At 44.1% G+C, this 26,402-nt stretch overlaps 1 protein-coding gene across 4 annotated transcripts; it reads left to right on the top strand.

Moving 5' to 3' along the window:
• The first annotated feature begins 1,370 nt into the window (after positions 1–1,370).
• On the top strand, positions 1,371–26,391 carry Cap1 (cyclase associated actin cytoskeleton regulatory protein 1). Of its 4 annotated transcripts, none has more exons than XM_021160370.3 (13): positions 1,371–1,556; positions 14,572–14,696; positions 15,578–15,678; positions 17,297–17,374; positions 19,090–19,233; positions 19,314–19,399; positions 21,370–21,475; positions 21,893–22,070; positions 23,579–23,763; positions 23,920–24,043; positions 24,179–24,261; positions 24,576–24,719; positions 25,244–26,391. In XM_021160370.3, exons 2-13 carry the CDS (start codon positions 14,585–14,587, stop codon positions 25,325–25,327), a joined length of 1,425 nt encoding a protein of 474 aa, XP_021016029.1. In that variant the 5' UTR covers positions 1,371–1,556; positions 14,572–14,584; the 3' UTR covers positions 25,328–26,391. The 4 variants fall into 4 exon arrangements, with proteins under 4 accessions (XP_021016029.1, XP_021016030.1, XP_021016027.1 ...); XM_021160371.3 differs by having other exon boundaries at positions 14,575–14,696; XM_021160368.3 differs by having other exon boundaries at positions 1,372–1,575.
• Positions 26,392–26,402: the final 11 nt, after the last annotated feature.

Here is a 26,402-nt window from a genome sequence, read left to right on the forward strand (position 1 = left end):
AATTTGGTATGTTGTCATTTCTGTTTTAAACAAACTGGGAGTCATAAATTGGGGGAGGCCAGTAAATTGTCCAAAGAGCCTCTAGTCAGGAATGGAACAATTTACGTGTACAACCAGAGGCACCCAATGCTTCAAATGTTCCCAGATCGATCTATCACTGGGGATGATTAAATTCATTGGTTCTAAGACAGTCAGATGTGTGCTCTGTTTAAAGTTTCAACATCTACTTTGTGACCTTGGCAAGTTATTCAGCTTCCTCATTTGAAGCTCCGAGGATGTAATGGTACCTACCGCAGGGAGTTGCTATTAGGATTAAATGAAAATGGTTTGAGCGCTCAGCACAAGCCTGGCATGTAGTCAGCGCACAGTAAATGGTAGCTATTATTACATGAACTGTATTTGTTGAATGATTGACTCTGGCATATAACACCTGCATTCAACTTGAACGCGGAGTTGTCAGTCATTCAGTCGAAGGGGTAGGAACCATAGCACAGCACTCGCCAATTTTTTTTCTAGAAATAAATCTTTGTGGGAGGATAATGACCGGTTGGAAAGTGTTAAGTCCGGAGGAAACAAAGACGCGATCCCCCGTCTAAGAAGCAGGGAGGCGAAGACTGCCCTGCAGGCTGCAGTTACAGCTCTGAATCCCACACGGGCTCATTAGCAGCCAGCTGGGCATACATAGCCTGGGGCGAGGAAGCCTCAATAGCAAGATTTTTGAGGAATGGGACAAGATCTCCTTTAATTTTGCTCATTTCATTTCAGGGACCACACCCTACTGGGTGGGAGGAAGAACTCCGAAGCCTGAGGCGGAAGCTTAAGCACGGCCACGGACCTGACCATCTATGGTCACAAAACGCATAGAGCAAACAGGAAGTGGGGCGCGAGTGGAAGATTTTCTCCACCTTCCCAGCCCTAGCCTCAGAATCGAGCGAGGGCGAGCATGCCCAGACGCTCAAAGCCTTCTCTATTAGCCTCCGCGACCGAGTCCATTGCTTTTCTGTACTACAAGACAGGGAAACCAAGGCTTGCACGCCCAGCCAGGGGCGAAATTTGGTCCCGGTCCCCCCAACCACCAGACACTGGGTCTCAGAGCCTTCTAGCCCCACTGTTGTTCCCTGAACCTCTTCCGGACTGAGGCTAAAAACGGACCGACCTCAGTCTCCGAGCACAAATTGACAAAACAAGCAGCCACTCAGCTGTCCTCCTTTGCGGAGGTGGGGCTTGGCTAGAAACTCCAGCTCCTTATTGGTCTGGGCCTCGGGGCGTGACCACCGTGGACACGCCCCTTCCCCGAGTTTCCCTCCCCCACCTCCCTTGGAGGCGGAGCCCTTTTCCAAACGCTCCTAAACCAGATTCTCTCTCCGGTGGCGGGGAATGAGGGCGGAGTCACGAGCCGAGCGGCCAAACTTCTTCCTCTCCCCGGGGCTAGCGTTACAGCCGGTGGCTCATTTCCGGTGGGGGTGCCGCGCCCAGTGAGGGCCCGGAAGTGGGTCGCGCGAAGACCGCTGGGCGGTTCTTGCCGGAAGTGGAGAGCGGCTGATCGCAGTCCGGAGGTGAGGCGGAACTCTTAAGGTGAGGGTTGGTGGTTGGTTAAGGATTGGGGTGGTCTTTGGGGCCCACCGGGTCCTGGCCGTTAGTAACGGCCGTGCTAGCCTATGCGCATTTGAGGAGTCCTGCTGAAAGGCCGGGGTTGGGGCTCTTCGGCCATCCCGGGCTCCTGGGTGCGGTCTCTTGAGGTGGGGCTGGGGTACCAGATTGAGCCAGGAGGTCTTGGGGAAGCCACTTTCTCCTTGATTTCGCAGCTCTGCCTATCAGCCTCCGCGGAGGCCTGATTCTTAAAGGCATCCTAACCAACTGAATGGAACCTGTGAGACCTTAGAATTTCCTCTTGACCGGGTCTTGTTCCCATTACTCGGATGGGTAACTTGATCTCGGAGAAGAAAAGAATCTGGTTTTAGAGAGAGGTTTTCAGTCCTAGATCCTTCCTTTCCTTGGAACCTCTCTAACTTTCGATCTGGGCAGCTGCAGGTTAAAGGCTATCTGGTAGTAGAACTAAAAAAAAAAAAAAAAGTTAAAAATTTGGAATGCCTGTTAAATTTAAGGTAGGCTAGTAAGCCCTGCGTTTACGTTCAGTGAGCTTCCCTTACTCTTAGACTGCCACTGTTCACTCGCAGTCCAAGCTAACTTTATGGGAGGTGCTGTCCACTTCTGGATCTGAAGTCAGATGATTCAGGTTGGGTCTGGCACAGTTGCCAAGTGCCTGTGGTCGTAGGATCGCTGTGTTTATTCTGTGTTGGCAATATGGAAAATGTCATCGAATACAGCTTTGAAAAGTCTAGTCATTGCCCCCATCGAGTTAGCAGTGAAAGACAGTTAAGAAATAGTTACAAATGTGGTGAGGGTGCTGTGGAAGGATGCAGCAAGGGAGTCAGAAGCGTTTTGAAAGATCAAGAGGGTGTGTGTGAGAGAGAGAGAGAGAGAGAGACAGACAGACAGAGAGAATATTACATAGAGGTTAGTTAGTATCAGAACTGTCGGCTGTAGCTCTTTGTACTGCTTTCCCTTGAAGTGAAAATCCAGGGTTAGAACAGCACGTTCATCATCTGCCAAGCATTTATTGGACCTCAGTATGTGTGAAAACATTTTAGCTTAGGCACTTAGCCCTTGTGGCTAGGAATACACTTGTTCTCTCGTGATGTGTACACTATGGGAGGAATCGGCAAATCAAGGGTGGTTGAGTGTGTGCACTGTGTGAGCACAGAGCTACTGAGAACAGGAGAAATATCTGAGCCATAGTTCTAGGCAACAGTGAGGGACTTAGTGTTTCAAGATTTCCTTAGGCATATAATGAGCCTAGGAAACGCATTTCTAGGCAGAGAACTAGATGGAAAGGCGCAGAGACTTAGGCATGAGAAAGACCCAAGTGACTAGTCAGCTGTGTTGTGGTTCCAGTATTACTTGGAGAAGTGGAGAAAATGAGAGGTTGTGGAGTCAAATAGGGAGGCCCTTGGAAGCATGCTAAAGAATTTGGATTTTAGCCTGGAAGCTATGGGGATACTTTGAAGGGTTTTCCCACTTGGCAGAGTGGGAAGGGACCAGACACTGGAGTAGACCAATACTTAAAAGCTGTTGCTGTGTCATGGCGTGAGCTGGAGAGGGGAAGTGGAAATGACCAAGAGGGGTTGCATTTGAGCAGTCTTGGCCATATGTGGTAGTGTGTGTCTGCCATGTCAGCACCTGGAGTTTGAGGCAGGAGAATCACGAGCTGAAGCCTAGGGCAGATCAAGGCTGGAATCCAAGGAACTGGAGGCTTGTTATTTATCGGAGTGAAGAAGTAGTTGTAGTCTGGAAATTGCTGCTGTTCTGGTCTAAGATACTGTCAGTACCATTCAGATAAGGAATATAAAAGGTTCATTGGAAAGAGATATAACATTGTGAAGTGACAAAGAAAAAAATCTGTAGCCTTCTGGGTATTAGTGCCCCCAGGTCTAGCCTGGGCAAATTGCAAAGGTGTGGCAGAAGAGGGTTTGGTCTGTACTGCTATGAGAAATACTCAGGCCTGGAGTTTGGTAGGAGCTGGGAGCGGGGTGGCGTGTCTGGCTGGCTGTTTGGGGCTTTGAATGTCTTAGTCTGAATGTGTTTGGATTTTATTTTGTAACTGTCTGTTGTTGCTGTAGCTCAGCACGCATAACTTTCTGGACACTTCCTACTTTGCAGAAATATTCTGTAGGTCAGCGGAGCATAATTAATGATGCAGAGAAGGTTAATACAATTGGTAGCAATGAAAGTACTTTAAAGTCTAACTTAACTCTGCAGACCAAGTGGTAGGTACTGGTGACTTCTCTGCGTGCAGCAGGCCTTGAGGAGGCAGTGTTTCCCTTCTGAGAACTGTTTTCAACCATGTTCATGGTAGTGCATGAATTTTTGTTGTTGTTTTTAATCATAGGTTGACTGGTTTAAAAGAATGACTTCTTCATTTTGGTTTTCTGAGAAACTATAAGTACAAGGTTCATTTTGCTTAAACAAGCAAATACAAAGTGTTATTGGAAGTAAAACCCTTTGGCTTGAAATTTAATGCTGAGATTTGAAACCTGAGGACTATACACTGTATCTTCCCAATGGTTGCGATTATTTCTTTAAATATCATCATCAGTTTATCTAGCATTAACTTGTCTTCTGGACCTAACACTCCAGCTTCTCTGTACCATAGTGAATCATTTAAAGGTCTTGAAAACAAATCATTTTTTCACCCTTTTGCCTATTATTCTCACAGACTTCATAATCCCAAAGAACCAAGTCTAAATTTTTTTTCCAGCTTACCAGTCCTCTACAATTAGACTTTTACATGTTGTGTTGTGCTGTGTTGTGTTGTGTTGTATTGTTTCATTTTGGAAGTGTTTGCTCTTGAACCCAGGGCTTGTGCTTCCTTGTCTCCCAGTGAGCTGTGGCACAGCCCCACTCAGACACTTGCCTAAATTAATTTTCAGACTCGACTTTCTAATTTAGATTAGCATTTTATGTGAGTCATTTGTTCTCCCCTTATGCTTCTTATATTAGACCAGTTTTTTTTCAGCTTTGGCACAGTTGACATTCCGGGCTGTCCTGTAAGATGCTTGGCAGCATCCCTGGCCTCTATCCATTGGATGCTGGTAGCACTTCCTCAATCGTGATAGCCAAAAATGTCTTGAGACATTGCTAAATGTTTCCTGGAGGAAAGAATTTCTCCTGGTGGAGAACTGCTTAAAAAAACTTCGTAGGTGGGCTGGGGAGATGGCTTATACTATAAAGGCTCCTGCTGCTAAGCACAGCCCTTGAGTTCTATCCCTGGGACTCACATGGTGGAAGGAGAGAACTGACTCCTACAAGTTGTCTTCTGACCTCTACCCATGCCTGACTCCTGCAAGTTGTCCTCTGACCTCTACCCACGCCCTGTAGCATGTAGGCATCCACACACAATAAATGAGTGTAATAGAAAACATAGCTATGTTCTACTCAGTCTTATTTCCTCAGCTAACATCTCTGAGGAGGCTCTGGAGCTGCACTTAGCACAGTGTATGGCACATTATAAGCATCGTACACTAATGAGTAAGTCATTTGTTTTCATTGAGGTACTGGGAAGTTGTGCTTTTGAGGAAGTCCTTACCACCCTCCTAAGACCCCTGTTTCAGTTATTGTTCTTTTTTTTTAACATCTATTTTTTTTTATTTGATTGTATATGCACATCCCAAGTGCATGCATGTCCACCATGTTCATGCTGGTTACCATGGAGGCCAGACGAAGGAGCTGGAGTTACAGATGGTTGTAACTGCCTGGTATGGGGCTGAGGACCTCAGGGTCTCTTCTGAGAGCAGCAGCTGCTCATGACCACTGAGCCATCTCTCCAGTGCCTGATTTGCAATCTTTTACTAGAGAAAGGCCAATGGTTGGCAGGAACTGGCAGCAGAGTTTGTGTTCGTTACCTGGCAGGTTAGCAGATTTGTCTGTCCCTGATATTATGGAAATGTAGACTCCTTTTTGATCATGTTCATATTGCTAGCAGTTAGCTTGCTTGGGTTTAGTGGCTGGGGATTATAGAGTTGATAGTCTTGTAGTTTCTTCCTTAAATTAATATAACTTTAGCATTCACCATAAAACTTTCTTCTTGATATACCGTTATGTAAACCCAATTAAAAAAAAGTCAAAGCTCTAAAAATATTCCTCCGCTACAGTACAGCTTTGTTTGCCTTCTATTACCAGACATGTGCCAAACTTTTCCATTTGGCTGGGAAATAGTTGAAATGTTTAATGGAAGGAATAAGTAGCCTTGCTATTTTTGTTTGAGGTTTTTTTTTGGGGGGGTGGGGTGGAGGAGAGTGTTTTTAGCTCTTTCCTTCCTCCAGAGGCCATTACAACTCCTATATTTAAATTAATTATAGACTTAGAATCACAGATCTTTTCATATCTATAGTTGCAGCTGAATCATGTCTAAGGATGGATATCATCTTTGAAAATATCTTTATGTTTGTGAGTTGGAAAGGCTGTTTTATTAAAGCACCCATCCAGGCAGAAATCAGCAGTGCAGTTGTTCGTTCTACAGTACAGACACAGGGAAATAACAAGGGCCTGCTGAATGTTCATAATACTCTTCAGTCTACAGGGAGAGAGGATTCATAGCCACACAGAGTTATCTGTTAGCCCTGAACCATTGAAACAGCTAGTTCCCAAGTCTGACTTCAGCCTGGGAGATATTACTCGTTTCACCTCCCTCTCCTGGAGTCTCAGCTAGAGGACCGTGGCAGAGGGGAATAGGAGCCAAGCCCTGACGTTGACTTGGATCCTCTCCCTCCCTAGAAGATAGGCCTTTCTTTTCTCTTTTAATCTAATCCTCAAGCGGCAGTGACTTGGGCACGAAATGTCATTGGTTTCATCAGTGAAACCAAAATCTTAGGGAAGAACAGTGGCTCCTGATTTGGGTTAGATGTAGATGACATCTTTACAGAGTTGATTCTTTGGTTTCTGGGTTAAGCCAGCTGTCTTAGAATTTCTGTTGTTGCAACAACACTGTGACCAAAAAGCAAGTTGGGGAGGAAAGAGTTTATTTATTTATTTGCTCAGAGCTTCCAGAGCACTGTTGATGGTTGAAGGAAGTCAGAACAGGAACAGGGCTGGAGCTTACACAGAAGCTAAGGAGGAGTGCTGCTTACCCGAATGCTTCCCACGCCTGCCTCAGCCTGCCTTTTTATAGAACCCAGGACCACCTGCCCAGGAATGGCACCACCCACATGGCCTGGGCGTCCCCCATTGATCACTAATTAAGACGATGTCGTACAGCTGGATCCTATGGTGGCATTTTTCTCCATTGAGGGGCTCCTTTCTTTGATAGTTGTAGCTTGTGTCAAGTTGACATAAAACCAACCAGAACAAGTCTACATGTAGGTATTTCCTATTAGCGTGTTTAGAGGCTAAGAATCTATATTATTAGGGATAGAATTAACTAATATATGTAGCTTTGTGGTAGCTTGAAACAGGCAACCCAGGAGGCAGTGTTCTCGCTCACCCCCTAGTCCCTTTTTGAAATAGGGCCTCACTATGTAGGCCTGTGCTTCCTGGGGGCTGGATTAAAGGTGTTTTCCTATTCTTTCATTCACTGTACTTCTATGTCAAAGTTTAGAAAAAAGGGGAATTTGCTGACAACTTTGTAATGTGCTAGCTATTGTAAATCTTATCTTTACCCCCCCCCCCCCCCCAGTCCATTTAAGCTGTTTCCCATAATTAGGAACCCAAGGTACTTTCACTATAGATGGGTGCATGGATATGTAACACTGCAGTGAATATCTTCATGTTATCATCACTTTCAGGACATTATGATAGTATATTTTCTTAGGATAAAATCTCAACAGGGTTTCAAAGACAAGCCTAAGGAAGCATTTTTTTTCTTTCTTTCTTTCTTTCTTTCTTTCTTTCTTTCTTTCTTTCTTTCTTTCTTTCTCTCTCTCTCTTTCTCTCTCTCTCTTAGGTTTTGTTTTGTCAATTTTGGGACAGGATTTCTTTGTGTAGCTCTGGCTGTCCTGGATCTCACTCTGTAGACCAGGCTGGTCTTGAACTCAGAAACCTACCTGCCTCTGCCTTCCAAGTGCTGGGATTAAAGGCGTGTCCCACCACTGCCCAGACAAGAGAAGAATTTTAAGGTCAGTTGGTTTATTAAGAATATAGACTGACTTGGACAATTGTTTTCATTTTTGTTTTATATGAATTGATGACTTAGAACTCCCATGGGATAAAGTAGAAACCATTTCTCACTACTGGCTTATGGCCTCTTGAGTTGTGACCAGAGCTGCTGTGGTAACCTAGCCCCTGGCCTTCTGCATGAGTTAATGAATAGTAAGAAGTTGTTGGAATGAGGAGATTGAGAGGTTGCTAGTTGCTGACATAGCTCAGTGGCACAGTGTCTATGTAGTGTGTACAAGGCCAGGCTGTGGGTTCTATCCCTAGTACCACAAAATATAGAAGGATGAAAACAAAGCAGTTTTGCAAGGGTCTGGAACCATTTCTAGTTTTTCTTGGTTTTGGACTGCAAAAGAAGTTGCTGGAGAATCAGGCTCATAGTTTCCTTCCACCCTGCATGGTGATGTCATGAAGCTTTTCTTGCCAGTGACTTGTAAACATCATCTCCAGTCTTGATTCTTTCTCAGGCTCTCTTTCTAAATACTTATTGAACATTTTTATTTAGAATCTTCATCTTTTCTTCAGATTCTGTAAATCTAAAGCAGACACCATCTTTTTGCTGTAACTAGAACCTGCTACTGCCTTAATGCCATCATTCTTGTAAGGCCCCCATTCTTGTGACTCTAGAATTGCCCTTCTCTCAGAGCCTTCTGATTGCTATAGTGCTTTCAGTCCAGGACCAGTTACCCTTGTTCTCTGTCTGGTTCACACTCGTGTGTGCCCTCCAGGGGCAGAGCTGAGAGCAGTGGGTGGAAGTTTCAGGGAGGCAAATTTGCCTCCATATAAGGAGTACTTCGAGCTGTCTGCATAGAAATGGGCTGTCTCAGTCTAGGGTTCTTTCTCTATGCCTGAAGGTGCTTGATCACAGGCTGCCCAACTAATTGCTAAGAATGTTGAAGGGACTGTTCTGGCATCAAATGGAGTTTTGATAAGGTGATTTCTACAGTTACTTTTAATCCAGAGAAGCTGATTCTATGGGAGGTAGCTTTGCCTCTCCCCTTTTGGGCAGGGAAACTATTTCATCCTTTAAAAAAAAACAAAAACAAAAACAAAAAACCCAGCAGTTAATTCAGGTGCCAGTTCCTTAGTTGCCAAAAGAGGACTGATTGTAGACCAATTGATGGTTTTCAGTTACCAGTTATTATAGGTTTTTTGTTTTTTTGTTTGAAATATTTTGATGAATTGGGGCATGGTAGCGCATGTCTTTAATCTCAGCACTCCAAGCAGAAGCAAGTAGGTCTCTATAAGTTTGAGGCCAGCAGGTCTGTCTACACAGTGAATTCTGTGCCAGCCAATGCTACTTATTAAGTCCCTAGTCTTTTGTAGTAGCCTTCATCTTTTCTTGAGCATTTTGGAGCAGCTAGATAGGTGAGCAACCTTACAGACCTTGATATTTTCCCTTTCGTTCAAACCTTATTCTGTTTACCAGATAGTATTTGTAAATGTGTTGCTTTCTTTCATCTGTAGTCCTTTTTTCATTTCCATCGTTATAGCAAGCCAGACATTAGCTGGCTTTTCTAGGATATCTGACCCAGCTTGTTTAGCCAGCCTTATCTCCATACTGCATCATTCTAAACTTTTTTTTTTTAAAGCATAGTCTATTTCCATCAGTTTTTAAAAGGATTTATTTTTAATTTTATTATTTTTGAGAAAAGATCTTACTCTGTAGCCCTTGCTGGCCTTGAGCTCACTATATAGACCAGGTTGCTTCAAACTCACATAGATTCCACCCTACCTCTCCCCCCAAATATGTATATATGTGTGTGTGTGTGGGGGGGCTTATAAGTGGACTTGGAGAAATGGCTCAGTTTATCCCCCCCCCCCACACACACAAATTTTTTTTTTTTTTTTTTTTTTTTTTGAGAGAGAGTTTTTTGTGTAGCCCTGGCTGTTTGGGAACTTACTCTGTAGACCAGGCTGGCCTCGAACTCAGAGATCTACCTGCCTCTGCCTCCCAAGTGCTGAGATCAAAGATGTGCACCAACTAAATTTTTTTTTTTTTTTTTTTTTAATGATGAGGATGGCTTGCTGGAATTGGTTCTCTTCTTGTCTTGTGGGTCCTGGGTATTGAACTTAGGGTGTCAGGCTTGGGTGGCATGTACTTTAACCTCTGTGCCATCTTGCCAGTCCTAAAATGACATATTCTAATAAGCAAAACTATTTCCCTGTGCTACTTAGTTTCAAGATATCTATAAAGATATCCATGTGATTTGTGCCTGAGAAAGCAGCATTTATTTTCAGGTTAACATTATTTGTAATATTTTTACAAAGACAAGCAAAGAATTTTAAGGAGGGGGAAGAAACACATACCCGCAGAGTTGACAGAAGGGAAAGAGGCTAGGTCTGTTTTAAATGTCAGTGGGTAGGTCCTACTCACATTTGTTCATTCATTGTCCAAAGATCCACTATAACCACTATAGTTTTAGCCCCTGTTAATTTCCTAATGCTGGATTTACAAAGACAAGCCAAGATTCCTGCCGTAAGGCGGCAAATTGCCTGTTGGTTCTTTCTTTTCCTTCCATCCATCCATCTAGCCATCCACCCACCTATCTACCAATCTATCTGTTTATCTATCTATCTATCTATCTATCTATCTATCTATCTATCTATCTATCTATCTATCTGTTGTGTGTGTTCATCCATCTGTTCATCTGTGTCCCTGTACATCTGTGCGGAAGCATGGAGGTGAAAGAACAACTTTCAGGAGTTTTTTCCCCATTATGAGGGTTTCCGGGATCTAACTTGGGTCCTTAGGCTCGGTGGCAGGTATCCTTATATGATAAGCTATCTCATACCCTTATATGATGAGCTATCTCACCCACTCCTGCTTGTTGGTTATTAAGTGGTTTTAACCCTCTGTGGTGGTAGAGATAAGTGGCACAGTATCATGGAAGTACATAAGTGGAGGTAGGTGATATCTTACCTGAGACTTAAAGGACAATAAGAATTCCTGAGATGGGGCAAAGTGCCACCATGCAGGGTGGGTAGCTTAATAAGTGAAAGAAGACATGGCTTTTTATGGAAGTCCAAGTAAGTTGGTTGCTGAAGTGTGGTTAAGGTAGATGGGATGAGAAGTCGGACTAGGTGAGGATAGGTGATAACGCAGGGCCAGATGATGGGAAGGCTTATTTGGACTTTACCCTGACTGCTATGGGCAATACTGAATGGTATTAAATAGGATATAATGCAGTAAGGGAAAGCTCATGATGTACAAAACCTATTGACTTGAGTTTTTATTATGGAACTCATGTTGGAAAAAAGAACCCAGATGGATGCTGGAGCAAGTATCTGTAATCCAAGCATCCTTCCAGCAAGATGGGAGGCAGAGACAAGAGAATCAACCAAAGAGCACATACACAGTGCAAACTCAAGAAACACTGAGAGACCCTGCCCCAAACAAGGTAGAAGGAGAGAAACACCGGAAAGTTGTTCTCAGCACCCCTCCCATCTCCACACCCACTCACACAAGGTTTAACAACATATACATCCTAATTATATTTGCATTTGACATGGCTGAAGAAAGGGTATGTTGCTGAATTTAGGGGAGACTAGCTAGGAAGTTATAGCACTAACCAAGGCAAAGTTTAAGTGATCCCCCATTCCCCCCCCCCCCCGCCCCATGGGTATTTTTTGTTTGTTAAAGTCAGGATGAAGGCAAGGGACATCTCTTCTTGAGGAATGCAAAATATAGCCTGTAGATGTGTTTATTTAAGACAGTTTTTCATGCAGCATTTGGGAGGTGTATACAGGAGAACCAGGAGTTTTGAGACCATCCTGTCCTGTGTGAGACCCTGTCTGTACAAAACAGAACAACAGAAGAACCACTCTTATTTGTACAGACAGGGTCTATAGCTGACAGTTTCCAGCTTGGGCACTTATGTGACTGTCAGCAGTGCTGACCACTGAGACAGTGTGGAGAGGGCTTGGGAAAGCAGTGCTGGGGAAGAGGAGGAATGGTATTTCAGTTTGAGGTGCCTTGGGGACAGCCAGGTTTAGATGTTTAGATGGGAGCTAGATCTATAAGATTCTGAATCCTAGAAGAATGGCTTGACTTGAATATGCTGCTCTGAGGTCTTAACGGATAGGTGCTTGCAAGCAGGTTGGATGTGTTTCCATAGTAATGGCAGTTGAGGGTTAGGAAGAAGTGGACATGATCACCCTGAGAGTGTGTAGGGCAAGAAGGGGTGTGTCTTGCTGGAAGTGGTGGCTCACACTTGTAATCTGAGCACTGGGGAGGAGAAAGGCGTGTCGTTTGGCTTGTCTTTGTTTTTGGACATTCTTTCCCATAACCTATCAAATCCCACTCTATTCCCACAAAACAAAACAAGAACAACCCCAAAGCCCTGGTTACTGCTCTAGATTTGTTTAGTGGTAGGAAGAAATTATCTATAAATGGTAGTTTTATCCAGGTAAGGTGTTCATACCTGTATTTTTAGCATGTGGGAGGTAGAAGCAGGAGGATTTGGAGTTCAGCATCATCTTTAGCAATTTGGGAGTTACAAGATTTATTTTTTAAAATTCTGTGTATTTGTATGAGTATCTGCATGTAAATATAAGTGTCCCCAGAGGCCAGAAGTCATTAAGTCCCCTGGAGTTGGAATTGTAGGTGGTTGTGAGTTCCCTGAAGAGGATGTTAGAAACAGAGCTCAGGTCCTCTGAGGGTTGGTCATTTATTTATTTATTTCTTAAACCATAGATGCTTCTTTTCAGCCCCTAAAACTTATTAAAATTTTAAAATTAGTTGTCAGGGCTGGAGAGATGGAGACCTCAGAGCAGCATATTCAAGTCAAGCCATTCTTGTGGGATTCAGAATCTTAGATCCAGCTTCCATCTAGACATCTAAACCTGGCTGTCCCCAAGGCACCTCAAACTGAAATACCATTCCTCCTCTTCCCAGCACTGCTCTCAGTGGTTAAGAGCAGTGGCTGTACTACCTGAAGACCTGAGTTCAATTTATCCACCCATAAGGCAGCTCACAGATGTCTATAGCTTCAGTTCCAGGAGATCTGACCCCCTCTTCTGGTTCTGTGGGCCACCCATATATATAAAACACACAGACATACTTGTATGCAAAAACCCATTCATGTAAAATAAACGTAAATCTTAAGATAAAATGACTTTAGTTTTCACAGCTGTGGTAGCATGTACCGTCCTACACAGTTTGTATTGAATTTTCTATGTTAGCTCTGGCCTCACTGCCTGCCTTTATGTGTGACAGAACATGTTATATAGCAGAACTGAGTGCTTTGCATGGATGGTAGCTTTGGGATTTAGTTTGTTCCCCTAGATTTATAGTGTGGATTACATGTGAGTCTGCCCTGGCCAGTACCCAGACTGGATCAAAGAAGTAGAATGTATATTGTTTGATGGTCTTGCTGTCCCAGGCCTGTTCCCATGTGAGTAGGAATAGACCCAGAGGCTCCTGCTGCTGCTTCAGCTCAGGAAACAGAAAAGGTGGTTTCTCACGATTATTATTATTATTCCCCCCTGCTCCCCCACTGGCACTCGTAAATAACACTTGGTAACAAGTGACTGGATTCAGAGAGATAGGACCTGCACACAGAGAAGAATGAACAGAGATTGCATTGTCTGGTGAGCTGCTTATCTCCCGCACAGGGAAGCTAATGTGGAAGAGTGAGATACTCTGGCATGTTATCTATCGTTTTGGGGAAGATTCTAATTGTTGTAGGAGTCACTGAATCCCATCAGCTTCAGTTACTTGAATTACCTAATGTTTTGATGAATCAGACTATAAGTCAAGGCTTTAACTGAAATTCTGCAATCACAGTTACCTTGTACAGGTGCTGATAGGTAATGTTTCACACTTGTCAGGATCCTTGTTCTTCTGTGGTTTCATAATGTGAAATCCTGCACACTTTCTACCTAACCAGCCTGGTAGTTAGTGGTCTAGAAGGTCGAGTAGAGTAGGGTCAACTTAGATAACCATTCTTTGCTCCTCTCTTGGAGCTTACTCTTTTAGCCTCTTAGACAGTGAATGAGGCTGGTTCAGGTAAGGTACTCTGAAAAGTGTATAGCAAGCTTTCAGGCCTGTGGTTTTCTTGGCAGCATAGCCAGATCCCACCCATTCCCTTATGAGCTTGGCTCAGATGGCAGCTTCATGATACCCTTATCTGATCTCCCAGCTGATGTATTCAGCCTCTGAAACTCCATGCCTCTCTATCCGCAGCTTCTGTCACCTTCAGCTTTTTCCCTACTTGTCTGGTGGCTATTAGTATATAAGTTAAACACCCTCTCCCCATCCTCAGTAAGAAGTTAGTGAGGATGGTATTGATCCTGGTATGTGATGTCCCACTGTAGACAGGGAGTTGGGGGTGGGGTGGAAACCATATTGAACATAGAGTTTGCAGGCTTGAGTGTTGGCTTCTGTGGTGACTAGTGGGTGACTAGAGACAAGTTATTAAATGTTACTAAAAATTAAATTTCTGTTTTAAGTGTATTGTAATTGGTTGAGGGTGTGACTCAGTGGTAGAACGCTTACCTAACATTGATGAAGACCTGGGCTAAACCTCCCCTCCCCGAAAAGGAGTATAGTAATTATCCCAAATAGTTGTAGGGAGGTTTAACCTGAGAAACCATGTATGGCCTACCTACTTTGTACATTCTAAGCTCCTACACAAATATTTGTTGGTATATACTAAGTCCTCAAGTATTTGAGTAAGATTTGCATTAGCGAACACTTTTCCTGAGTAGTTTTCTTACTTAATGAAGTCTGCATGGTTTTGCAAATGTCCTAGATGACTTTCCCCCTGTATTTTATTACTAAATTACCCTGTTCTATGGAATTGGCATCTTCCTCACCTCATGTAGGCATAATATTAACATAAGACATTTGATCTGTTTCAGCAGGTGGAACATTATGGCTGACATGCAAAATCTTGTAGAAAGATTGGAGAGGGCAGTGGGCCGCCTGGAGGCAGTGTCACATACTTCTGACATGCACTGTGGATATGGAGACAGTCCTTCAAAAGGTAAGCCAGACCCAGTGGGGTACTCTGTGTGATTCCCCAGTGGGGTGCTCTGTGTGATCCTGGCCTAGTATTTCTGTCCTGGTGAACTTTCTTCTTTGGAGCTCACCTCCCTGACTGATGTAGGTAGCTCATCTCCTGCGAACAGATAAGGAAGGAAGTGACTTAGTACAGACCTCCCTGTGGTTAAGTAATTTTAACACAAGAACTTCCTGCTTGTGTGATGTTTCCTGTCGTTTCTTTAGCAGAATGACTAGTCATTCTGTCAGATGACAAGTGAAACTAGTTTTTTCTCTCTAAGTGATTTGGACAATTATCCATTTTGCCTATACACTAGCCAAACATAGAATGTTAGAGATGAAAGGGATCTTGGAGGATTTTCATGTTTATTTTCAATTTATAGATGAAGAACATTAAGCCCAGAGAGTAAGGATGTCATGGATTCAGTTAGTGATGGGCTTAGAGACAGAGCTCTGCTGTCCGACTCCTGCTTTAGTTTTCTGTGCACTGGGTCTTATTGGCTCTTCTCTTTCAAGAAACATCTTCTGTCTGGGGACCCAGCTCATTGGGTTAAGTGCTTGCCGTACAAGCTTGAGGGCCTGCCTGAGTTCAGATCCACAGAACCCTCTTAATGCTGAACACAGTAGCATGTGTCTGTAATCCCAGTGCTCCTGTGTCGAGATGGGAGGAAAGGACGGGAGACTCTGGGAACCTCGTGGACTATGTAGCCAGGCGTGTGTAGTGGTGAACAGGAAGGGATGCTGTCAAAGTAGAAGGCAGAAAGGACTGATACCTGAAGTTGTCCTCTGATGACCACATAAGTGCCAGTACACATCACTCAGTATCTCTTTGATTCTCCTATTGCGTGTGTTTGCCTTCCCCAGGAGCAGTTCCATATGTGCAAGCATTTGATTCGCTGCTTGCCAATCCCGTGGCAGAGTACTTGAAGATGAGTAAGGAGATCGGGGGAGATGTGCAGAAACACGTAAGGACGCGGGGCCTTTCTTTCTCCTCCTATTTAAGGACTGGGAACTTTTCTTCACATCTCTTCACCCTCAGCATAGCGGCCTCCGGGAGCCTCCTGACTCCTTTTCTTCTTCCTTTATTGGTCCAGGAACAGAAATGGGGTTCAATTTTCTAGGTCTCCTGTTTTACTACATATTTTGTGTGTTTCTTTTATGACAAAGCTTGTTTGGTCATAAAATACAACTGTGTTCATCTTTGTGGTGGAGAAGGTCCTGTCTTAATGTTATGTAACCGAGTGGAGGGTGGCTTATTCAAAAGAATCACTCCCGTGACTTAGCACTATAAACCAAGGATGGTAGTTATTAGTTATGCTAATATGGATTACTTTCACATTTAGCCCTGTGAGAATGAGGTAGGCAATGACAGATGCCTGTCCTCCCACTTCCCTTCATGCTCTGCCTCCTACACTGTCACCACCACCTGCATCCCACACTCACTGACACTCTGCATCTCTTCTGGAGCCCAGCACGGAATGATCATTTATAAACAGTAACCATATTTAGGATCTTTCTAACTGACCCTGAGCCCCTTATACACTAGCCGTTGGCAGTGTCTGAGAGGTGGGAACTCTGTGGAGCAGTGCTGGGACTTTCCATTGGTAGGGGAATGGTGGTATAATTTTTACTTCAGTCAATTGTTTAACATTTTAAAAAGAATTTAAGCAACCTTTAAAAAAAATTCTTTATTATATGACCATGTGTTTTCCCTGCATGCATGTCCATATACCAGTTGTGTGCATGGTGCCCAGAGAGGCCAGAAGAGGACATTGAATTCCCTAGAAGTAGAGTTACAGATGGTGTGAGCCATGATGGGTGCTGAGAACCAACTCTGAGTCCCGTGGAAGAACAGCTTGTGTTCTTAACTGCTGAGCCCTCTCCAGCCCCTTGAAAAAGTTTTTTAAACATGTCACTTTTATCTCTGAAAGTACAAGTCTAGCTGCAGTGTGGTAACTCCTGCCTGTCATTTTAGTCTTAGGAGACTATGGCCTGAGGATGTCACACATTTAAGATCCTGTCTCAAAAGATCTAAAAATAAAATAAGGAGCTGGAGAGATGCTCTTGCAGATGTCTTGAGCTCTCTTCCCAGCACCCACTTCAGGTGCTTCATGGCTCCAGTTCAGGGGATCAACACCCTCTGCTGGCCTACAGTGGGATCTGCACAGAGATACTTGAATAAAAATAAAAGTAAATTTAAGCAAATTTTACTTGGGCCTGGGCTATATTATTACCTCAGTGGTAGAATATTTTTTTGTACCATTCAAGAGCCTTGGATTCTATCCCTAGTACCTCAACAAACAAATAACCCCTCACCCGCAGCAAAAATCCAAACAGATAGATCCCAAAAGTACTTCATAGGAACTCACTACCTTGCCTTCACCTAAGATGGGCTATCTTCATTTTCAGTTCTGGCTATTTGTCCTTGACAGTTCCAACAGGAACGATAGTGAATGTGATTCTGGTATCAGTCCCTGAACTCTGGAATGCATGAGGCAGACAACATGGAGGGCTTGTGGATGTGAAGTTTCAGGTTATCCTTAATGTCATGTGTCATGGACAGCAGATTGTTTTTTCCTGCAGGCGGAGATGGTCCACACAGGCCTGAAGTTGGAGCGAGCTCTCCTGGTTACAGCTTCTCAGTGTCAGCAGCCAGCTGGTGTAAGTTTACTAGATAGTTCGCGAGTTTGCTCTGATGCTCAGAAATTTCCAAGAGGCTGTCACAGCGTGCTACAATAACACACAGCAGTGTACAGGCATAAAAGCACTCAAGTGCCCCATGGGACTGTGCCTTGGGTAGTTACCAGTCCCCAATGACTTTTTGTTTTCTGTCATTTTGTCCATTACTTTAGATGCCCCTGGGACGTCACTGCTTCTGTCAGGAAGCTTTGGTGTTTGACAGGTGGCACAGCTGTGGTGGGGATCCTAAGCCTTTGACACTGGGACACCCTTCATCCCTTACCTCCCTTTAGCTTGACTCTTATTTCAACATTTTCTGCAATCTGATACGGAAAGTTAAGTTAGAGAAATGAGAGCTTTCTTAGAAGGAAAGATTATTAACTTGTCTTAGGTTTTCTTGGTCACAGAAGATGCTAAAACAAGTGTTCCTGCTATAAAATCCTTGATCCTTGTCATGCCTAAGTCTGTGGAAACAATGCAGATAATTTAAATATCTGTCTTGATTGACAAGAGTGTTGTATCTAAGTCTTCTCTCCAAGTTCATACTTTCCCAGATGAATAAAATGGCTGAGACACTGTCATGTTTTAGACTAAGGTTAGCAAAACCACAGACTATAGGCTGATTTCCTCCAATGTATGGAAATGAAGTTTTTTTTTGGGAACAAATATTCACTGTTTAGTACTTTAGAGAAGTTTTCACACTTCTCGTTAGACTGTGCACACAGGACCTGAGAACTGACATGGTTAGGAAACCTAGTTTTGAAGGGAGGATCAAAACGTTGGAACACAAGGCTCATCCATTTTGCTCAGTGGCTTTGAATGGCAGCATCACGGATTGCATTTGAATCACCAGATCTCTACTAAGCAGCTGCTGTGTGGCTCAGGGTGCATTGAGGACAAAGGAGAACTGAGACAAAGCCCTGGCCTTTGAAAAGTTAACAGAAAAACAAGCACCAGGCTTGGTAGTGTACCTTTAATCCTAGCATTTGGGAAGTGGAGAGAGAAATCAGGAGGCGTTAAAGTCATCCTCGGCTACATACACAGCAGCCTGGACTGCATGAGAGAGACCCTGTCTTACAGAGAAACAAGGGAAAGGAAGGACATACGTGGGTCGGGGGTAGTTTGCAGTGTTGTATGGTAAGGTATCGAGGTGGGTTATATTGACATATGATACAGAAGCTGTGGCAGCTGGGGTAAAAAAGCTGCCACATGAAGCTAAAAGCTAAAAGCTCAAAGCTCATGAAGTTAATTAGGTAAGTGGAGAAAGAGAGTATAAGGAACAAAAATAAGCTGTGTCTTCTATTGGTGGGTCAGAAAAGAGACAAGTGGCTTGAATGGAGGGAGGGGCTTTTCAGATATAGAATATAGGCTCCAAGCACAAAAATCTCTCTTGAGGACTTGAAACTTTATGCAGAGGAAGGATGTGAGCAGTATCTTAGCCATGTGAGTCATGGTGGGGTGGATACAAAGTTTACCTAAGTGTTCATTATAGGTCATAACAAATTCTCCCATTGCCATGCTTTGGGTACATGGTTATAATTTCAACACTTGGGAGCCGAGGCAGGAGTATTCTGGATTCTAGACTACATAGGATATTGTCCCTATAAACTGGAGAGGGGGAATCACTTGCCTTCAGAGTCAACAGTTGGTCTGCATATGTAGAAATGCTAACCATAGTTGTTTCCCGTCTCTCCTAGAATAAACTTTCTGATTTGTTGGCACCTATCTCGGAGCAGATCCAGGAAGTTATAACCTTCCGGGAGAAGAACCGAGGCAGCAAGTTTTTTAATCATCTATCTGCTGTCAGTGAAAGCATCCAGGCCTTGGGCTGGGTGGCTCTGGTAAGACGGAGGGGAGGATGTAAGCAGGGAAGGAGGTATGGCTGCAGAGACTGTGTCACTGGCTGCTTCTTCCTCTACAGGCTGCGAAACCTGGCCCCTTTGTGAAAGAGATGAATGATGCGGCCATGTTTTACACAAATCGTGTCCTCAAGGAGTACAGAGATGTGTGAGTCTAGCCTTTCCCCAGGTGGAGGACAAATGTAGATGTCACCTCCTGGAGTGACCTCTGTGTTGGTCTTCTCACTTCAAGGCTGTTTCGTGGAAACTTGGTAGATCTCATCTCATAGAAACTGTATTTGCAGGCAGGAAATATTTCTGCTTCCATTTCTTTTTTGACTCTGAATGTTAGATGCTCTTTAGTTTCCTAGTCCTTGCCTGCCCAGGTTAAGGGGGTTATGTTAGAGGTAAAATGGATGAATACTTTTTAAGTTTCTTTTAAAAAAATTACTGTATTATTATTATTATGTGTATGGTTTTTTATTTTTTGGCTTGGGTGTAAATCTATGCACTGTGTAACTCCTCTGGAACTGGAATTATAGATCTTGTGAGATGCCATGTGAGTGCTAGGAATTGACACAGGGTCCCTCTGAAAGAGCAGCTACTGCTCTTACCTATGTAGCCATCTCTCCAGATTTTTAAGTTGCTTGTTTGTATCCGATTTTGTTCTTCTGTTGCTGTGTCTTGACGGTGCTATGGCAAAGGGGTCAGTCAGACTTAACGAGTAAAGTACTTGTATATTCCTGTGTTTAGGTAAGTTGACAGGCGGCCTAGCCAGTACTGGTGTGAAGAAAGGAGGTCTTGGTGTTCTACCCATAACCATGCTAGTCCTAAATGACTTCTCTACTGCTAATTTTGAATTGGAGTGACTACAGTTACTTAGCTGTATAACTCTCCAGACGTCATTAGTCAGCAGACATTTGATGAAGCTGTGTAAGAAATAAGCCTTCATTTGTGTGTAATGTGTCCCACAACACCACACACTTTTAAAAATCCTTCTAGATGCCTGGACCTACTCAGACCCTCTTTGGAATTTACCCTGTCATTTTATAGCTGAAGAAACTAGGTCTTGGGCTAAGTAATCACAGAACCTTCCAGCTAAGGTTTAGACATACAATGCAATGTATCTTCTATAACAAATGCTGATTGTTGACCCCCCAATCTCTCTCTCTCTCTTTCCTTTTTTGTTTGTTTATATTTGTTTTTTGAGACAGTGTTTCTCTGTGTGTAGCCCTGGCTGTCTTGGAACTCCATCTGTAGACCAGGCTGGCTTTCAGTCTACCTGCTTCTGTCTCCTGAGTGCTGGGATAAGGCATGTGCCACTATTGCACAGCTGATGGTTTTCTCTTAAAGAAACACCTTTAGTTGGGAGCATATTTTGACACAAGGCACTGGGCTCATGGAGTCCCTCAATCCCATGGCAATGCTTCACTAATCTTGGTTTTACTGTGGCTTCCTACACAAATGTTTTTAACAACTTTACTGTTAGGTTCTGCTTATGGTGTATTTTGGAAAAACAAAAAATTGGTCCTAACAAAAACATTGATAAACACTGCTGTCAAAGATAAACATGTAACCCAATGTCCCTGCTCTGCTGGAGTTTGGTCTAATTAGGGTAAGAGGGTAAGGTGTTTGTTTGTTTGTTTGCTTGTTTACTTGTTTTGAGACAGGGTCTCTCTTCATAGCCCTGGCTGTCCTAGAACTCCCTCTGTAGATCAGGCTGGGCTGGCCTTTAACTTAGAGATCCACTTCCTCTACCTCTAAGCACTGGAATCAAGGTGTGCACCACCATGGCCAGCATGTTCTTTTTTTTTAAAAAAACATTACTAATGAGATAGAGAGATGGCTAAGCAGTTATGAGTCTCACTGCTCCTATGGAGGACCCTGCTTTGATTCCCAACAGCCACAAGCATCTATAACTCCAGTTTGGGGATCCAACACCCTATCCTGGCCTCCTCAGACATCAGACAAACACATGGCACATAGATATACTTGTAGGCAAAACACCCATACACATAAACTAATTAAAAAAATATTTTTGATGAGCCTAAGAAGTGCCACAGCAGGAGGATGTGAGCCAGTGGGCAGGATGGGTTCTGGAGTTAGTACCATACTCAAATTCTTTTTTAATTTTTGCAGGGATAAGAAGCATGTGGACTGGGTCAGAGCTTACTTGAGTATATGGACGGAGCTGCAGGCTTACATCAAGGAGTTTCATACCACTGGCCTGGCCTGGAGCAAGACGGTTAGTGCGTTTTACTTCTCTCCCTCTTCCTCTCTCCAGGATAGGAGACTTAAATCACCAAGGCCAGAAAAGGAATGCTGTGGAGATAGATGGTCCAGCATTTAAGAGCTCTGGTTGACCTGGTTCAATTCCTGTGCCCACAGGGCAGCTCACAATTGTCTATAACTCCAACACTCTCTTCTGTCCTCCTTAATTACCAGGTGCACCTGTGGGACACAGGCATGCATGTAGGCAAAATACTTATACACATTAAAATAAGAGTAAGTTATAAAGTCAATTTAAAAAATACAAAGACAGATCCCTTGTTAATTATAAATTAACAAGTTAAAATGCTATAATAAATACACAGCCCACAGCAAATAAAGAACAATACAGAGGTTAAGGAGGGTATGACTATATTCTTGCATTTCTGTTCAGGGACCTGTGGCAAAAGAACTGAGTGGATTGCCATCTGGACCCTCTGTGGGATCAGGCCCACCTCCTCCCCCACCGGGCCCGCCTCCTCCCCCAATCCCTACCAGTTCTGGCTCTGACGACTCTGCATCACGCTCAGCACTGTTTGCACAGATTAATCAGGGGGAAAGCATCACACATGGTGAGTATTTTGGCATGGGCAGTTGTTAAAGCAAATGATTCCATTAGATTTCATCAACCAGACACTAGTCTAAACCAGAACCCTGGCTTGCATGTGGCAACATTCATTTGGGGGTGTCTAAAGGAACATCAAACTTAAGTTTGGTGACTGACAGGCCAGTGAGATGGCTCAGTAGATAAAAAGATGTTTGTAGGCCAAGCCTGGTAGTCTCTGAGTTCAGGCCCTGGAAGCCACAAAAAATGAAGAAAAACTGACTACTGCTTTGTCTGTCCTCTCACAGGACAGACACATGCACACTAGCATGAGTTCCTCCTATCTACAATAATAACTTTCAGTAAAGGGCAGCTGGCTCAGTGGGTAAAGGTGCACACCACCAAGCCTGATTGATGATTTGAGTTTGACCCCTGAAACCAAGTTGGTGGAAGGAGAGATCCAACTCCTGCAAGTTGTCCCCTGACTACTCTCTCTGCCCTACAATAAATTCATAACTAAGTACGTAACTTTAAGAAGTAGACATTGCACATGGGTAATGACAGTGAAGTCATTAAGTAGTATGTACAGGGCGCCTTCTTAGTCAGCTCACAGTGCTGCCGTTTTCCCGGAGCCCGTGGCACAGTCCCACATGGTCTCTGAGTCATTGTGTTGGGATGCTAACTTCTCAGGATGTATACTTGTCACATGGGAAGTTTGCCAAATAGGGACCCACCATTACAGAAAAAGTAGGCACTTCTATACCTCACTAGTGGAATTCCTACTTGACTTATTGACTAAGAATGTACACTGTTATTTATAGTAACCAGTAGTGGTGTACTTAGGGAAATATTCAGCATTAAGGGAAATGGCTGTTAGCTGTATGAGTAGAGCCTAGGTGACAGAAGAGATCCAGTAAATAACCTCTTCCCCATGCTCCTGTAAGCATGCCTGATGAAACTCACTGTCTCACACAGAGACATGAAGTAGCAGGGGACTTGTGGGGAGAGGAAGGGGCCAGCAGGAGAGGAAGGGAATTAAGAGAAGGTAATGGGGTGAAGATGAACAAACACATTCTATCCGTGTATGAAGAATGACAGCGGAGCACAGCGGTGTGTGTAATTAATACATGCTAAGAGAAAGGTAGGAAACGGCAAGTGCCAGCACATGGTTAGGAGGGCTAGCTTTCTTTCCACTGAATTTTCACTGTGATGTACTTTCCCCTTTCTGTTATCACATACATTCTGTGTGTATATATTACATACCTTTCTAGATGTATTTTTGTGCATTTACATATCCTTGCTCCTTCCTCACCTTCAACACACACATTTTTTTTTAAAATAAAGCTATATAACTTAGAGGACAAGTGAAACCATAAAAGCAGTTCTCCAAAGGTTTGCAAGATGGTCTCTCAAGAGCTTGAGTTCTTGCTTTGAAGTTTCTGCTAAGGACTAGTAATAGCAGACCTTGTTTATTGCCTCAGCCCGAAGCTCTGGTATGAAGAGCAGGAACGAGGTAGCTGTGGTGTGTTCTTACAGCCCTGAAACATGTATCTGATGACATGAAGACTCACAAGAACCCTGCCCTGAAAGCTCAGAGTGGTCCAGTTCGGAGTGGCCCCAAACCATTCTCTGCACCTAAACCCCAAACTAGCCCCTCCCCCAAACCAGCCACAAAGAAGGAACCAGCTCTGCTGGAACTGGAAGGCAAGAAATGGAGAGTGGTGAGTTAAAGCAGCCTGGACTCCGGGAAGGGACTAGGAAGAAGGCTTTCAGCAGAGCTTAGCTGAAGAGTGTGGGGGTCTGGCTCTTGGTGGGAGAACAAAGGTTTGGGATGACGTGACCTTTGTGGTAAGAATCCTGGGGTGTGTCTTCATCAGGAAAACCAGGAGAATGTTTCCAACCTGGTGATTGATGACACTGAGCTGAAGCAGGTGGCTTACATCTACAAGTGTGTCAACACAACATTGCAAATCAAGGGCAAAATTAACTCCATTACAGTAGGTGAGTCCCCCTTGCTGCCTTAGGCAGGTTCTGACCTGCAGCCGGAGAGGGTTAGAGCCTCTTTCCACATCTCTGTAAATTCTTACACCACTTAGCCTTTTCAGTTCCACTGCTGACCTGCTTCCTTTCTTCTAGATAACTGTAAGAAGCTTGGCCTGGTGTTTGATGACGTGGTGGGCATTGTGGAGATAATCAATAGTAGGGATGTCAAAGTTCAGGTAACTTGATGTCTTGGCTTCTCCTTTTGGTCCCTGAAGAATTAATTGAGAGAGACACAGCAGACTCGCAGATGTTCCTTGGGCAGGAATCTGATTCTCCAAAGCCTGTAAGCTGAGCTACTTTGGATGTGGCAGAAGTTGGCTCTTTAAGGGAGCTCTTTCCAGGACCTAGCCCAGCCCATCCCCAGTTTGTAATACTGGTGTGCACTGGGGGCTTTTGTGAAGTAGTGTAATCACTTAAAACAGTGAATATTCTGCAGCTTAGTCTGCTCATACGTGCTGGAACTCAGGTTTTTTTTTTTTTTTTTCTGCAGGTAATGGGAAAAGTGCCAACCATTTCCATTAACAAAACAGATGGCTGCCATGCTTACCTGAGCAAGAACTCCCTGGACTGTGAGATAGTCAGTGCCAAATCTTCTGAGATGAATGTCCTCATTCCTACAGAAGGCGGTGATTTTGTAAGTTTTCTTCCTTTCCTATCCTTCCTTGCACAGTGTCTCTTGTATCCCAGGCTGGTGGTGATTCTCCTGCCTCTGCCTCCTAAGTGCTGAGATACAGCACTAACCCCCCAGATCAGGCTGTTGTCTAGAGCTAAGTCTGTCCAGGACCACAGATCACTCAACAGTGAACAGTGCAAGCAGCATGGCTGGGGAGGTTAAGCTTGTCTCACTCCATGTGTGTGCCCGGTCACCTGGGACTGGAATTACAAATGGTTCTGAGCCACTCCATGAGTAGCACAAGTTAAGAGCAAGTGCTCTTTTTTTTTTTTTTTTTAATTTTTTAAAGATTTATTTATTTATATTATATATGTGAGTACACTGTCACTCTCTTCAGACATACCAGAAGAGGGCATCAGACCCCATTACAGATGGTTGTGAGCCACCATGTGGTTGCTGGAAATTGAACTCAGGAAGAGCAGTCAGTGATCTTAACCACTGAGTCATCTCTCCAGCCCCATCAACCTGTTACTTCCTTTTTGCAGAACGAGTTCCCAGTCCCCGAGCAGTTCAAGACCCTGTGGAACGGACAGAAGTTGGTCACTACAGTGACAGAAATCGCTGGATAAGCGAATACATGGGTCCTGTGCCCTTTCCCTTCACACCATGGGATACATCTGTATGGAGACGGTTCTTTTCTAGATTTCCTCTACCTTTCTGCTCTTAAACTGCTTCTCTGCTCTGAGAAGCCCAGCTACCTGCCTTCACTGAAATATACCTCAGGCTGAGACGGGCGGGACAGCAGGTCAGTGGATCTTCACCGGAAGGTGCAGCTTTTCTGCATCAGCGCAGCTGCACCACAGGCTGAGCTTACAGAGCTTCCGGCCCAGACTGGGGCACTGAAGCTTTCAGCTTTGGGGGTCATCCTACCAACAAACAGTCCCTGAGGGTTCAAAACATCCTGGAACCAAACATCAGAATGCATACTATTCTCCTAACAGTGAGCATGGGGGCAGGAGCCAGGGAGTCTATTAGGTTCTAACCAACCTAGTTTTCATTGTTGACAAGTGAGGCCAGGCTTACACTCGACCAAAAGCTAAGGATTGCCATCCAGCATTCCAAGCAGACTTGTTTCCTAAAAGCATCCTTCATCTGCATTCCATCCTGGGTCAGCATCAACCACAACAAAGCAGGCGTTCCCTTTGCAGCTGCAGTACAGTAGCAGTGTCCTTTTCTGAGGAAGAAAGTCTTAAACCCTTTCCCCCCACCCCCTGGGATGACTGCCTTGATTCCCATGGGGAACAACTTTAAAAAAACCACCACAGCATTCCAAGGAGTCTGGCGTTCCTCCTCCCTGCCAGATGACTGTCATCGCCTCCACTCACCCTTCTGCTTGTCACTCGGCAGCTTAGGGCCTCGGCGCAGGAACCTGACTAGGACTACGACCTCCACGGCGGCTGTTTAGGTCTTGACTTACATCAGAATCTTGCACAGCATTGCAAAATCCCAGTGCTCCCTCTAGGACACACTGACCAAAATATGCAACCTTTCCTTTCCTTTTTTTTTTTTTTTGGTGGGAAAAGAGGAAGAAAGATTGTCCTGTGACTTCTGCCCATTACCTGAGGCCTGTGGAAATAAACCTTTATGTACTTAAAATTATACAGAAAATAGAATAAAGTTAATACCAAACTTGTTTAGTTATTC

Source organism: Mus caroli, unplaced genomic scaffold, assembly GCF_978045245.1.
Source record: "Mus caroli unplaced genomic scaffold, Mus_caroli_1 scaffold_6, whole genome shotgun sequence".
Taxonomy (NCBI): Eukaryota; Metazoa; Chordata; class Mammalia; order Rodentia; family Muridae; genus Mus; species Mus caroli.